The sequence below is a fragment of the Petromyzon marinus genome, chromosome 49 (assembly GCF_048934315.1).
Source record: "Petromyzon marinus isolate PM22_M1 ecotype Great Lakes invasive population chromosome 49, UKy_Petmar_22M1.pri1.0, whole genome shotgun sequence".
In the NCBI taxonomy this organism is placed as follows: domain Eukaryota; kingdom Metazoa; phylum Chordata; class Hyperoartia; order Petromyzontiformes; family Petromyzontidae; genus Petromyzon; species Petromyzon marinus.
The window spans coordinates 11152454-11168149 of NC_133715.1; the positions used below are offsets into that span (position 1 = coordinate 11152454).

At 45.5% G+C, this 15696-nt stretch overlaps 1 protein-coding gene across 4 annotated transcripts in view; it reads right to left on the reverse strand.

Moving 5' to 3' along the window:
- The window catches only part of PDXK (pyridoxal kinase), a 70027-nt gene that overhangs the window by 31392 nt on the left and 22939 nt on the right, over window positions 1-15696 (reverse strand). Inside the window, exon 1 of one of the 4 annotated variants that reach the window (XM_076074689.1) lies at window positions 10734-10860. The exons of the other annotated variants lie outside the window; for them this stretch is intronic. Coding sequence (XP_075930804.1) covers window positions 10734-10740 — 7 coding nt within the window. The 5' untranslated portion in view covers window positions 10741-10860. Of the gene's footprint in view, window positions 1-10733; window positions 10861-15696 lie in introns of those variants that run through there. 4 annotated transcript variants of the gene reach the window in all.

The window sequence follows — 15696 nt, forward strand, 5'->3', positions numbered from 1 at the left end:
ATGTGATGGAGGAGGGAGAACCCAAGGCATTTCATCACCTCGGCCATTATCATCCCACGTCCCAATCACCGTCACTCAAATACAAACGCCGTTCCCCTTTCAGGAACATCCGCCACGATTAGGTAACGAGCGTGCGGATTGAAAGCCTCTGCCACTTGCACGCATTGGGCTCGACGCCGTGCGTTAACATCCATTTAGTCGGTCGTCAATTTAATTTTAATTTATCTAATGGTGCGCGTGTCATTTTGAGGGAGGCCGATTGCTATTTGCGGAAAAAGCAAGGTGTGAGAAGATAATAATCACTCATACATTCCCAAAATAATAAATACTCTCTTATAAACGATATTGTTAGCATGTAATTACCCGTTAATATTTTGATTTAAAGCTTTCGTGACTGCAGGGATTCATATTCTTGGTTCTTTCGGTAAAGTCACGTAGAAGGAAAACAATAAAATAATAAAAATATTAAACAATTAAATTCTCACGACGTTTCGACTGCAACACAAGCAATCATCATCAGGTGTGAAAACCACAGCAAGAAAATTTGAAAAAAGTGGCGTTTTTTTAACGTTAGCACCACGGAGAGCGATTTGGCAGTTATTCAGATGGACGAGTCCATCTATGTTCGGAAAAGAGGAAGGGGGAGACGAAAATAATGGATGCGGTCTGAAAGCCACCGTAAGCGTGAACAATCAATTAAGACCCGAAATGGTTTATCAAATCCTTCCAATGATTGCTAAGCCAGAATCCATCTTCTCGGTTGAAATTGTCTCTGTGTTTGTATATGTGGATAGCCTCATGAACGAATCTCTCATGGTAGCCAGATGGCATCTACAAACTAAGTTGCCTCTGTGGTAGTAGTTACATTAGAGAAACCAAACGACATGTCTCTGACCGCACTCGTGAACACAAAGCAGACCTAAAACACGGTAGGACCAACACCTCGGCCGTGGCAGATCACTGTTATAATTCAGTAGGCTCACATGACATTGACTTCTCCAAGACAGAGGTTCTTTGTAAGCCATCTGGCTACCATGAGAGATTCATTCATGAGGCTATCCACATATACAAACACAGAGACAATTTCAACCGAGAAGATGGATTCTGGCTTAGCAATCATTGGAAGGATTTGATGAACCATTTCGGGTTTTAATTGATTGTTCACGCTTACAGTGGCTTTCAGACCGCATCCATTATTTTCGTCTCCCCCCTCCTCTTTTCCGAACATAGATGGACTCGTCCATCTGAATAACTGCCAAATCGCTCTCCGTGGTGCTAACGTTAAAAAAACCGCCACTTTTTTCAAAATTTATTGCTGTGGTTTTCACACCTGATGATGATTGCTTGTGTTGCAGTCGAAACGTCGTGAGAATTTTAATGTTTTATATTTTTATTATTTCCCTTTTACGTGACTTTACCGAAAGAACCAAGAATATGTACCCGTTAATAGTTAATATTATTCGACAGAATATATTGTATAGTTATTATATTGGTGGCAAGGCTTCAATGGAAGCTTTTCACAAAAAGTTGGCCTTGTGTTTTAATCTTGTCCGTCACAGATGCCTTTGGACCACACGACTGCAATGTACAAATTACCACGTGCCTTATGGCATTCTAATTATTATTATTATTGTAATTTGTATGATCATTTTCACTGCCCATGAATGTTCCCCAGAGCCTAAGAGTTTTCTCTGCCAAAGCTTCACCTTCCCCAGGGACCTGGATAGCAGCTTCCACGGATGTCTATTGGAAGTGGTTATCAGAAATTTGCACACCACTCAGAGCTCCTTCACCCGCCCGGGGTTGTACTGAGAGCACACCTTGAAGAGCACGCACATGCTAGCCTCGCACGCACAGAACACGTGGCACAACACGCACGGTACGCCACATGACATCATCAACCATAGCACATCACGCACAACACCACCACGCACTGCATACATCACTCGGCACGCCACGCACAGCACATCACTCGCCCACAGCAGACCACACGCAACAAACACCACATTACCCACAGCACAGCACCACTAAAATAATTAGTATTGTTATCAGTCGAAGGATCAAATCAACAAGTACCGTGTGTTAGAATCCTCTGTGACTTGATAATAAGCACACTTCAGGGACGGTGCACTTCGTGTCAAGAGACGGAATGTTCCACTGTACGGTAGTAAAAAACATCACGCACTCGAGACGACCAGATCACCTCGTGAAGAATCACAGCCCCCGACAGATACATGATCTCAGCTACTAAATAAGGGACAACCGATTTTATACAACAGATGATTCTATTGAGCATTAATAATTTTTCGTACGAATTAGATGTGGTTAACAGGGCCAGGATCAGAGATTACGTTGGGGTTTCAGGCAACGCACCAAGGATTAGGCAAAGGTGCAGCAATGTAATGTCTCAGTCACGCTACTGCTGGTGGGAGGGCCTGCACTGTAACTCATTTGTACAGGGTGAGTTCGCCTGCTCTTTCCACGGTAATGAGGGATTAATACCCCGGCAAAATGTGAAAAGTTTGCCAACAAAAAGCATTCGATCGCAGACATTCGTGTGCACAGCTCCCAGAGTTCATCATTATCAGTCACGATCAGTCCACTGCTAGATGAAGGCCTAGGGAGCGCGTTCCCTCCCCTTAGCTGCTCACTTTCTCATTATCTCGACCACCGGCTATCATCCCTTCTAGAAGTTGCATGTCCTCCCCCGAGCTCACTTTCCTTAAACTTTGGTGATACTGTGGTTAACAGTGGCGCTCAAGCTAAATAGAAAAAAAACACATTCGTCAATAAAGGCATTGTTGACGAAAGTGTTGAGGTTTTTTTTACTTATATTGACAGAATTATGTCCGTAACTTATAGACGTTGTCAAATCCATTTATTCCCCTTAATGTCTCTCAGTGTAAATCCAAGCGTGTTCTCAAATTCACAGAAGGCTATTTACTATCTTTTGTAAGAGGAAAATTACGACGGAGCCTATTTGCACGAAGTGAGACGACCTCGCAGTGCTTGATTTCAAGAACAATGGCCTACCTGCCACAAACTCATTGACCCAGGGTTAGCTTGTCGAGACAAATGCTGCTGGATGATATTGGTCTGGAAAGCAAATAGGCCAATCGACAATTACTTTTTAATGGATATGTGAAGACTCACAATTGCGTTATACTGTACTTATACATTTGTAATGACATGATGACACCTGCTGACTAGAAAAGGGAAGCACAGGTACAGGTACCTCTAAAACAACATCCAATCTTAAAGGAGAGGTATCTGGGGGCAAAGGTAATGGGCGGGGTTCGCCGAGATGCTCTGGGAAACTGCTCGAAGGTTCCACGATAGAGGGCGTGGCTGGAGACGGAGCCTGGCCACGCCTGGGGAGATATAAGCGGGGGCGGACCGGGGCTTGGGGTTCATGTGTGGATTCTTGGGTCCGGACTGCGTCGCTGCTCGCCGTCATCTCTCTCCGTCGTCCGGCCACGTGGAAGATCCCCTGCGGGCTTCCACCACCCTCCTCGGCACGTCGCCGGCCAGCGGCGTAGCCGAGTGTGGACGGTGGAACCGCGCCGAGTGATCGGCCGTGTGTGTGTAGCCAGTAGAGACGCTAACATCTAAGTGTTGTACTCAGAGTGAGAAGATAAGGTTGGCCTGTGTTGTGCCCGTATAAGAATAAAGAAGAAGTACCCTCTACACGTCGTGTCGTGGAAGTTGCTCTTTACACATGTTTAACCCACAACGGTTGACAGCAACGCAAAATGAGTTTGCTTTTGCCATGAACAGGGCTTCAATTTAGATTCAGTGCTCTTGCCGTAACATCTGCTAATCCGGCAGCAATTTGTTAAACAAATCTGTCTCTGCTAATGAGACCCTGAAGGACAAATATGGTCCAATCTTTGCTTGCTTAAACAAATGCTGCTGCAATGACATTCGTCTGGAAAGCAAATAGGCCAATGGACTACACTTTATTTTTAATTCTTAGTTGGAGACGAACCAGGCCACAATGTTTGTCGTGATAGATTACACGTGAGAGAATGAATGACAACCACCAGACGTTCACCAGTCCCGGCCGGCTAAACACCTCAATAGAAGAGTCACGCTGTTGTATGGCATGCTGAACTTCTTCCGCACCGTACACCGCTAACCGCTTGAATCGGGAGGTGCAAAAGACGACGCAGAAGCTGACGCGCATCCTGCACCACGGCAAGTGGGATGGAGGGTCAGTGATTGGAAGAGTTGAGAATGGGTTTAGTTGAGAATGGGTTGAGGAATGGGATTGTCCCGAGCACAGCCTCTGTATTGAAAAGATAACATCAAAACAAGGTGGCCAGGGGGCTCAGAGGTCAAAAGTGGTGAGCCGGCACAGCTGAGGCCTTGGGTCTGTATCTGGGTTCCATCAACCTGTGATTAAATTGGGCTCTCAAGTGTAGAGAGTTGATTGTCTCAGTCTGGTCTCCAATGACTACAAGAAACAGATCATTTAAATTTGGTTTTACCATTTTATTTTTATTATTCCAGCTCTGAGACTTAACATTTTTAGTTTCATTAATACAATTTTGCAGGGCGTATAAATAAGCTCCTGAACGTGGATAAAGCTGATGAAAGCGATTTCAGAATAAGTCGTGGGAAATCTGGGGCATTCTCTGCCATAGGGTGAAGCACTGCAAGCTGTAGAGTTATGAATATAAATGTCTGTCTTGCAATGAGGCAAATAACAATTGTAAAAACTACAGACATGGAGCAAGTAAGCGGGTAACGCTGCAGGGTTATAACCTGCTGCCGCTAATCTAAAATCCATTAAATAAGATAATACTTCCAACACCTATACAGTGTGCACATTCTGCAAAAGATTTGCCGACGTGCCGCAAATTCTGCTGCATGTCCACAAGGCACACCACCCACAGTACGACACCCACAGCACCCAAACATGGTACACCACCCACGGCACATCACCCACAGCACTACACCCATGGCACACTACCCACGGCACCCATCCATGGTACACCACCCACGGTACACCACCCACAGCAACCAAACATGGTACACCACCCACCGCAGAACACCCATTCCACACCACCTATAGGAGACCATCCATAGCACATCACCCACATCACTCAACCATGGTACCCCATCCATAGCACACTACCCAAGGCACACAATCCACAGCATTCCATCCATGAGACTTCAGCCATCATCCAAAACACGCGATCAATGGCACACCATCCACAGAACACCGGCCACATCACGGACAGCACACCATCTACAGCATGCCATCCGAAGCACAACCATGCACTTCCAACACGGCGCTTGCTGCTGATTTAGCCAGCCATTGTGATGGCAATCCGTGGTGGCGATGGGCATAAACCAAACTAAGCAAATGTATAGGTCGTGCTTGAAGAAGGGCCACTTCCCAAAATGTCGTCTCTTACGTATTTTTTTGACGGCCAGTGTTGCTGACAATGTTTTAAGTTTTGTTAATTGTTTGTCCACTATTGTCAACACAAACACGATCGCTAATTTACATAAAAACAACTTATTTCTCATCATTATCAAGTCTGCATCTCTCTTAGGTCATAACTACATTTTGGCTCTTGTCTACATCTCTAATGTCACGACATCTGTCTCGTTGGTATTTGCCGTAATCTCACGACATCTCTATCTTTTGTCTATATTCGTCCAAATTCTCGACATGTATCCCCATCACACTGCACCTCCATCCCTTCCGGCATCTCACTTGGAGTTCATAAACCAACATTGTTATTTGTGGTTGCCCACAAAATGTATTTCTGCTTCGAGTCCCCAATGGGGCAGCACCAGCACTGATGGCATTGATCACGATGATGGCGTTGATTATGGCGGTGGTGTTGATGGTAATTACAACGGTAGTGGCGAATTAGGCAGTGGATGGGGAAGAACACAGGGTGGCGTGTGGGAAGCAATCAGTTGAGTGGTGCACAGACACTCACTTGCAATTCAATTACACTAAAAACTTGAGCCACCAAATAATTTTTATACCAAGGATTGTAGCACATCTATAACCACAGTTGACACGGTCACTAAATTATGTACCCAGTATTTAGACATGTTTGTGTCTGTGTGTTTATGATGGGTGGCCAAAAGCATTTTTTATTTAATTTCACAAGTGCCACTAACTACAAATTACGTTCTATTATGAAGCCCAATGTTCATCAGAAGATTGAATTATTAATGCTGTTTATGAACAGCACCTTCGGTCAGTCCAATGCTGGATGAAGGTGTCCTCACGCATTGCAGGTCGTGGGGGCTATTTGACCATACTTCACCACGCAGGTAAATGCGAGTTCGTGAAGATGGGAGCGTATTCCAGTACGGCAATGTATTTTTGCTGCAAAGTCCTCTGCTGACGATGTAGTCCCATATCAGCCTATAACACCCCTGTTATATACATGGTGGTCGCCCATCCAAGCACAATCCAGGCTCAACCTGTATAGCTCACGAGATATGTGCACGATCACGTGTATTGCAGGAGCGAGATGTTAATTACCTCGCCTGGTATAAATTAGGTCGTGGGTTCAATCCCAACTCTGACGCATGTATATTTGGAGTTTGCGCGTCTCTCTCCCCGTGGTCGTGTAGATTTTTCTCCGGGCCCTCTGGTTTTCCCTCCGCATTTAGAATCAGCATCATGCGTTTAGAGTATTTGACTGCTATAAATTTCCACTTGATAAGCCACTTCGTTGAGTTGTCATTTGTGATAGCCAGGTCACGTGTGAAAAAGAGCTATATAGCTGAGTGGGCCTTACCTAGTAAAATAAAAATGGTTTATTTTAGATTAAAAGCACAAGCGCCTGCATGCTCAATCAAGTGCTGGGTATTGCTCATTTGCATTAGAACCCTTAAGGCAGTGATGGAAATGCATGAATCTAGTTGCATGGCAAAATAAGTGGAACCTCATTGCGTATTGCTATTCAGGGAACAACTGACCATGTAGTGCAAATGCATCACATTATAAACTATTTTTTGTTTTACTAGGTAAGGCCCACTCTGAGATTTTTTTTTTCTTTTTTAGAAACTACCTGGCCACAAATGATAGCCCAATGAAGTAGCTTATCACGTGGACATTTATAGCAAAACTCTAAATGCATGTTAATTCAAAATGTGGAGGGAAAAACCAGAGGACCTGGAGAAAAATCCATGCGACCACGGCGAGAGACATGCAAACTCAAAAAACACAGGGCGTCAGGGTCGGGATCGAACCCACGACCTTCTGTATACCAGGAAAGGTAGTTAACATCTCGCCACCGCGGCAAGATGTCATTATCATGCCAAAAGGATAATGATCATGGTGGTGGCAGTGATGTGGCAGCAGCGGTTACGGTGATAATGATGATGAAGTTGTGATGACGATGATAATGATGAAGCTGGTAGTGCAACGGTAGCACGAAAATGATAAAAATGACATCATAATGGTAGTAATGCAGAAGCGGTAATTTTGATGATGATGAGGCAAAGGTGGCAATTATGATGATGATGAAGGTAGCGGTGTGAGGCAGCATTGAATGTATGCGTTGCATGAATATGATCATGATGACTAGATGATGCTATTGGAAAATAACACAGGCTAAAATATGAACTTGCAATCTTATGATTGCTGCAATTAACATCATGCTGGAGAAGCTGTGTGTAACAACCAGAGAGCAACAACAAGTACGGTGACAATATTTGCAGTAGCGATGCAAAGGACCGAAACAACAATATATCACATTTAAAGGAAGGAGGCCCATCTATAAGCCATAAAATGTGATAAACATTCATTCCCAACGTAACGGGCGCGAGCTGGTGATTGAACTGCTGTCGCCGGCGTGCCCTGCCGCGGCATATCAAGTGCGCCACGAGCGTGCAAGCGTCGTAGTGGGGAGGCTGCAGCCATGAATTTAAATTCACGATCGCCTCCCGTGTGAGCCGTCGTGTTCACGGCTGGAACTCGCAATGGGCACATTTCTATTTTAGCGCTCCAGTGTCAAATTTTCAGCAGGTGAGGTAAGTAAAGATGCAGACTAGCCCTGTTATCGCTTGCTTGCTCGCACCACTGCTGGCGAAAGGGCCTCCACGATAGAGGTCCCTCTAGAGCAGTGGTCCCCAATCCCCTGGGCCGCGGACCGGTAGCGGTCCGTGGCCTGTTAGGAACCGGGCCGCACAACAGCAGCAGGAGGTGAGAGCGGTGAGTCCGCACGTGGCCCGCCTCCATTAATTTATTCTTTACCACTTCCGTCCGCGCCTCTTTCCCGCACTGCGCACTTGTCTCAGTCACGTGGTGTTGGTAAGCCCACAAGCTCTAACCCCTAGTAGCCACAATGAGTAAGCCCACAAGCTCTAACCCCTAGTAGCCACAGTAAGTAAGCCCAAACCCTAGCAGCCACAATGAGTAAAAAACAAACGTCGCTGGAGAGCTTCTTTGAAAAGGGGGAAAGACCCAATGATGAAACCCCACTCCGCCCCGGACCGTGAAAAAAATTGTCTTCCACGAAACCGGTCCCTGGTGCCAAAAAGGTTGGGGCCTCAGAAAAGATGGGAGTGCCCACACTGTACTCCTCCCACTTGCCCATCAACGAAGCACGGTGTGCTCACATTTACTCTGATGGGGGGACAAAGGTGGTGGGGGGTGAGAAACTCCTCCATTGTGTCAAACAGCCAAAGTCCAATGTCCTAACGTTGCACCACGGCAGCATTCCAGAGCAGTGTATCTTTTATTATTATTATTATGACGTGGCACTCATTGCCCGTGAGGCAAGACTTGCCATTTTAATGCGCGTACTTTTACATGTTTACGTAATAGTGGTTATTTTTTCGCGCTCACAAGACCACAGTTTTAATTTCACAACCAACCCTGCAGCAGTGACGACAACCTTGTCTACACACATAGCTGCTCTGGTGCAGAATCCCCCAAGCACAGACATGTAAGCACAGATCTCTTTTTATCGTCACTTATTTGAATGATTGTGATGAAAACGAATGAAAAGTGAATAAAGGGGCTCGTTAAACTGCTCATAGGAATTTACATTTCAATGATTTGTTTAAAGGGTCTTCGAGTAATGCTTCTAAGTAATGCTTCTAAGAACGTAATGCTTCTAAGAAGCATTACGTTTGCAAAGACACCCCGAGTCAGTGCTGAGTTCACTGGAGCTGAGATATTCGATATTTAAGTATTGTATAACACTAATGATTAATAAATCAGAAAAGTAATGGGCAGAGATTGGTGATGTCACCGGCATCATTTGCTGCGTCACGCTAGACATGGATTTACGGGGGTTTCCAGACTTGGGAAGAAAATGTGGTGGTGGCCATCATTATTAAAGGGGTGCCACAGTGTTGAGATGTTAACGACCTCACCTGGGGTACAGGAGGTCATGGGTTTGATTCCAACCCTGACGCCTGTTGTATATTTTGAGTTTGCATGTTCTCCCCGTGGTAGCGTGGATTTTTCTCTGGGTCGTACGTTTTTTTTTCCTCCACATTTAGAAAATGTGTTAAGAGTATTTGACTGATATACATTTCCACATGATAAGCCACTTCGTTGGGTATCATTTGTGGCCAGGTCGCTTCTCAAAAAGAGCTATATAGCTCAGCGGGATTTGCCTGGTAAAATAAAAAATAGTTTGTTAGTTTTAATAGTTTGAAGGGGCCCGAGTTATCCACTTAAAATGAGTCGATTACAACTTTTAGTCAATGAGATTACTAAGCTAATGGTCCCAGATCTAGACCTCACTCAGTTACCACAAAGCTGGGGTGTCCTGTGGGGTATTATGGGAAAAAGCAGCCGCCCAGAGAATGTGGGAGCCAAACAGACTTCCGGCAACTTACAGCAAATGTTGATAGTATTTGCAACATCTGGGAATCGAATGTGATTGTAACTGCAATAGGCAAGTGAAGAGTGATTGAAGATATGGAATGTCAGCAAATACTATGCAATATATTGGTATACGAGCTTCCCAGATAAATTTTTCCTAAGGCAGATACGTAAAATGGTAAAAATAAGTTTAACGGTGATAGAAACGGAAAAAAAACATTACTGTATTTAAAAGTACTATAGCCTTCCAGCACAGCGCGAAACGCAAATGATTTAACCTCAACGTCCTGTAAAAACTAAAAGTTAACCGTTTCAAACTCAATTATGAACCCAATGTACCGCATTCTAAATGGAAGCTATGGGACGTGTACATTTATTCCATGTAATGTTGGCGGGGCTGCGTTTCACCAAGGCGTCTTCGTCTCTGTACTACATGCACATTGGCGTGCACCGCCAAACCAAAAAGGGCTGCGGCACGCTGGCGGCAGACGCTCGAACAAACACATCCAACAACCGGCAGCCGATAACGACAAAACTGAAATAAACCCGTGCCACCGGACCGATGAAATATGTCTCGGGTAAAGAGAAATTGAGACGCAATGAAAAGCGCGAGAGAGAAACGAAGGGGGGGGGGGGGATGGCGAATCACCGACTGCTCGCTTGCCGAGCTGACGAGGCCTCGCTCACAAAAGCAATTGCCGCGCGGCGTAAGCGTCCATCAGACAAGTGACAAACACGAATTTCATATTGCACGCGTCGGCTCAGTAAGCCGACATTGTAAACCACAAATGGCACCGCAAGGAGGAGAGGAAAGGGAAATAAATACATTCATAATGAAATACAAAGCGCAAAATCAGCGCCGCGGGCACTCGTGGCTGCAAACGGTGGAAAGGAGGAGGGGGGGGGCACTCACCACTCATCTTGTGACGCAGCTTCCAAAATGCTGAGCATCACGCAGCAGGAGCAGCTGAAATGGCCATGGCTGCCGTTGACAAAATGCTCGTCTGCTGGCGTACAGCAAGCCATGCCCACGTGGCTTACAAATAGAATTCGGCCGCGTGCCACTTTTACACATGCAAGTCGTACTTACATGTGTGCATGTTGAACTTCTTTCGCACCGCACATAGCCAACGGTGCAAATCGGAGGTGCATGCAAGCCACATGGGAGTCGAGTTTCTTTGTTGGCAAAAAAATGTCAAGGTGCGGCCCTGCAATTTCTTGTTCAGGCCACTGCTGATCGAAGGTCGTTCACTCCAAGGAGCTCTAGAGAGCCGCTCTACTCTTCCCTCCTCAATTCATACATGTATAATAAAAGATTCATCATTTACAGTCCTCTGTCAACTCAATTCTGGACGAAGGGATCCTCCTGCCATGTTATGCGGGTTGTTTAACCGTACTTCATCACGCTGCGTCAGTGCACAGACATGGAAGCATATAAGTATATTACAAACGCAACTATGAAAACCTGGCATGCATTATGGTCACCCATCCAGAGTCCTATCCAGACTCATGTCTGCTTGGCTTCCGAATCTGTTGGGATCGGGCACATTGAGTGATTTTGTCAGGCAGCCAACAATACAAGTCGTGTGATAAAACACAAGGATGTATAACTCTCTGAAAGTGTACCAGGCACCGGATGGTGTTCAAGGTGCAGAACGTGCCGAAAACAACAAATGGTTCCAGGTCTAATTAACGGAAAGGTAAGAAGTTAAAGGTGCAGCCCTGCAATTCCTTACGCCACGCCACTGCCGCTGGATGGGCCGCCGGACGGGCCGCCATTGGAGGCGCCACTGAAGGGTTTTTTGACCGACTATTCCATCCTGCCCAGAAATGCTGGAAGAGGTGCGAGAGTACCCACACTTTACCCCACCACACAGACTGCTATTCTACAGACGGCTCAAGCAGTGGAACTTGTTGGATAAAAGTGTGCAAGTCGCAGATCAGATGAAGCGTCAATAATCTTTTTGCAGCTTCTTCACCCGTCAAAATGGGCTCTGCTTCTGCCACAATGTGGCCAGTCTGTCCGAAGCAATCGGAATCGCCTGTAACCAGAATGAGTGGCGCCTCTTCATTGACAGCTCCTCCAGGAGCCTCAAAGCCGTGCTGCTGCATAGTGGTAACATGTACCCGTCTCTTCCCCTGGCTCACTCAGTGCACCTCAAAGAGGATTATAACAGCATCAAGACCTTGCTGGATGCCTTGAAATATGAGGAGTACGGCTGGGAAATCATACGAGACTTCAAAATGGTTGCATTCCTGATGGGTCTCCAAGGCGGTTTTACCAAGTTTCCCTGCAATATTTTGCCTTTGGGACAGCAGGGACACCAAGGCGCACGCACTACCAGGCGGGACTGGCCACAGCAGATCGAGTTCTCTGTGGGGAGGAACAACGTCAAGTGGGAGCCACTGGTGGACCCCCGGAAGGTGCTGATGCCACCACTGCACATCAAATTGGGCCTTATTAAACAATTTGTCAGAGCTGTAGATAAGGAGTAGGCAGCCTTCAAGTACCTTCAAGACTTACGACACAGGAACAAAAATTGTGTTACATTGTGTAATTATCTTTGAAACGGATTGGCCTACACCAGAGACAGTCTCCTTTAGGGCCTAGGTTCACCAGTGTCAGACCAGAGAATGCAAAAGGTGAACAGTACAAACACAATGCACTGTCACGGAAATTTACAGCTCGGGGTGAGCAACTACAAAATGGGACCTTTTTGCCAGTATCCAAGTTTTGCTCTTTCTGAAATCCTGCGTCCTTTCACTGGAAAAACCACCTCTGCGGTACAAAATTCTACTCACCTGGTATCGACAATCAAGGGTATTTCCCTGTCCCCAGACGACCTGCTTGTCAGTTTTGATGTAGTTTCCTTATTCACCAAGGTTTCTGTACCTGACACCATCGCAATCATTGAAGACTTGGTTCATCTAGGACTAAACACTGAGGTACCCCCCCTGGTGAGACACTGCTTAACCAATACATACTTCACTTGGAATGGAACTTTCTAGAAACAAACTGAGGGCACCCCAATGGGCTCCCCCCTATCTCCGGTTATAGCTAACATTTTCATGGAGAAATGTGAGACTGACGCCATCCAGACTGCCACTCTGGGCCCAACCTTATGGAAGAAGTACGTGGATGACACTTTTGTCATCTGGCCACATGGCCGGCCTGCTCTAGACCAATTCTTCGATCACATCAATTCCATACACCCAGCCATCAGATTTACCATGGAAGTTGAAAAAGATGGCAAGCTACCTTTTTTGGATGTCCTAATAAAAAAGAGACCTGATGGTTCAATGAGCCACTCTGTCTACAGGAAAGCTACCCATACGGATGCTTATCTGAAACCGGATTCCCACCACCATCCATCACAGAAGAATTCTCTCATCAAGACTCTGTACCATAGAGCCCAATGCATATCCGACCAGGAACACATAGGCAGTGAACTCAAGCACGTACACCAAGCTCTTAAGGCTAATGGTTACTCCGACTATACAATCCGCAAAGCTATCACTCAAACCATGAAGAAGGACCCTCTTGAGGAGCCTTTCAAAACCATCACTTTACCCTACATTGCAGGGATCACAAAAAAGATCTCCAAAATCTTGAATAAACACAAGATCCAGGTACGTTTCAACACATTACATAAAATCCGTGATCTGGTTCCGTCTATAAAAGATGTGATTCCGGACATACAGTACCCTGGTGTCTACAAACTAAGTTGCCTCTGTGGTAGTAGTTACATTGGAGAAACCAAACGCCATGTCTCGGACCGCATTCGTGAACACAAAGCAGACCTTAAACACGGTAGGACCAACACATCGGCCGTGGCAGATCATTGTTATAATTCAGTAGGCTCACATGACATTGACTTCTCCAAGACAGAGGTTCTTTGTAAGCCATCTGGCTACCATGAGAGATTCGTTCATGAGGCTATCCACATATACAAGCACAGAGACAATTTCAACCGAGAAGATGGATTCTGGCTTAGCAATCATTGGAAGGATTTGATAAACCATTTCAGGTCTTAATTGATTGTTCACGCTTACGGTGGCTTTAAGACAGCATACATTAATTTTTCGGCTCCCCCCTCCTCTTTTCAGAACATAGATGGACTCGTCCTTCTAAATAAACTGCCAAATCTCTGTCCGTGGCGCTAACGTTTTTTTAAATAAATAAATACACCGTTTAAAAATAAATAAATGCAAACCGACACTTCTTTCAAATGTTTCTTGCCGTTGGTTTTCACACCTGATGATGACCGTTTGTGTTATGGTCGAAACGTCGTGATAATTTTTTTATTGTTTTATATATTTTTTATTATTTTATTGTTTCCCTTTAACGTGACTTTATCGAAAGAGCTAAGAATATAATAATAAAACAGGTGTTAGGAGAGTATCAAAGCATGTGTTTGCATGTTCACCACATGTACGTGTGGTTAATGTAGACTTGATTCCTTACAAAAGATTAATATTTGGTTTTTGAACATCTTAACACCTGTTTTATTGCAAGAAAAGGGTAAAACCTATTCTTATCTTTTCATACTGTGGTGTACCTATTAAAATTGCTGGGGTGATTTAAGAAACATGCACCATTGTTTCAACTTCTGTGCACCGGGAGATTGAGCCATTAAATTGTGTATTGCAAATCCAGCGTGCTAACCATTACACCATGGCAACGACCACTAATATGTGCATAATGATACGTATGAATGGTGATTACAAATTAAGGGCCGAGGGAGAACAGCAAGAGTGGTGGTGCCCATCTCAGACGAGCCGAACGTCCAATCAGATGGCAGGAAGAGTCGTACGAAGAGAAGAAGACCACGTGGGAAGAAGTTAATGAACATGAAGCACCAGGGAGGAGGACAAGCAGGAGACCAATAGAGAGGTGGTTCCAAGGGGCGAACTGGGATGTGAAGGATTGCGGAGTGGACGTGGAGACGATGGCCCAGGACAGGCGTGAGGAGAGACAGGACCAGGGAGGCCGACCCCACACAAGTGGGGAAAATGCCCAGAAGAAGATGCATCGTGAATATAATTGTGTTGAGTGGTGCTTACTTTAATTTTAGTGGACATTTCAAATAAATATGGCAGGGGCCAGTCCAGTCCTCAACTTAGCATGGTCAAATTTTACACACAATATGGACAAAGGCAATCAATGGCTTATCATGGGAAGTACATGCGAGCACAATGATCGGCCATATAGTCATGGGCTGTCAGTGAGCATTTATGAAGGTAAGCGTGTTCGAGAGGGTGGTGTCAAATCAGTGAATTTACTGGGGTAGAGCAGTGGTGACACAGTCATTAGAGCACTGAACTGTGAATCCAGCGACTTGAGTTCGATGCCTGTTAACAGCTAACATTCGATTCCCGGCCACAGCGACCGTTTGTGGTCAGTGAGGCAGGAGCCAGTCCCTGAGTTCCCTCCGTCACCAACCGGCACAGACCAATGTCGGAGTTCATAAATCTCCATGACCCATTATCTTGACCACTAAAGCACTGGATTACAGGCTACCCGCTGCATCAATTAATATTTTTTGTCAGCAATGTGTCCATGATTATTTCAGGACCGGGAGTTCATTAAAGACAACAGGACAGATATCAGTATGGTAGAGGTACAAAGATGTTTCCAAATGAAAGGGTATTCATTCAAAGGCAGAGTTGGCGAGACAGAGGGGAAGTGTCAAACTAAGACAGCATCAACGGAGAAGGAGCGACCTCGACTTGGGCTCAGGTTCACTATGGGTTTCAACAGGAGGCCTTGGTTGCCCAAGAAAACATGTGGGAGGGGTGTAGTAGCAGGAGCTGACGAGGAGGGAGAAGACGTGGGGATGATTCCTAGGACGATCGTGGAACAAATGTGCACCAGC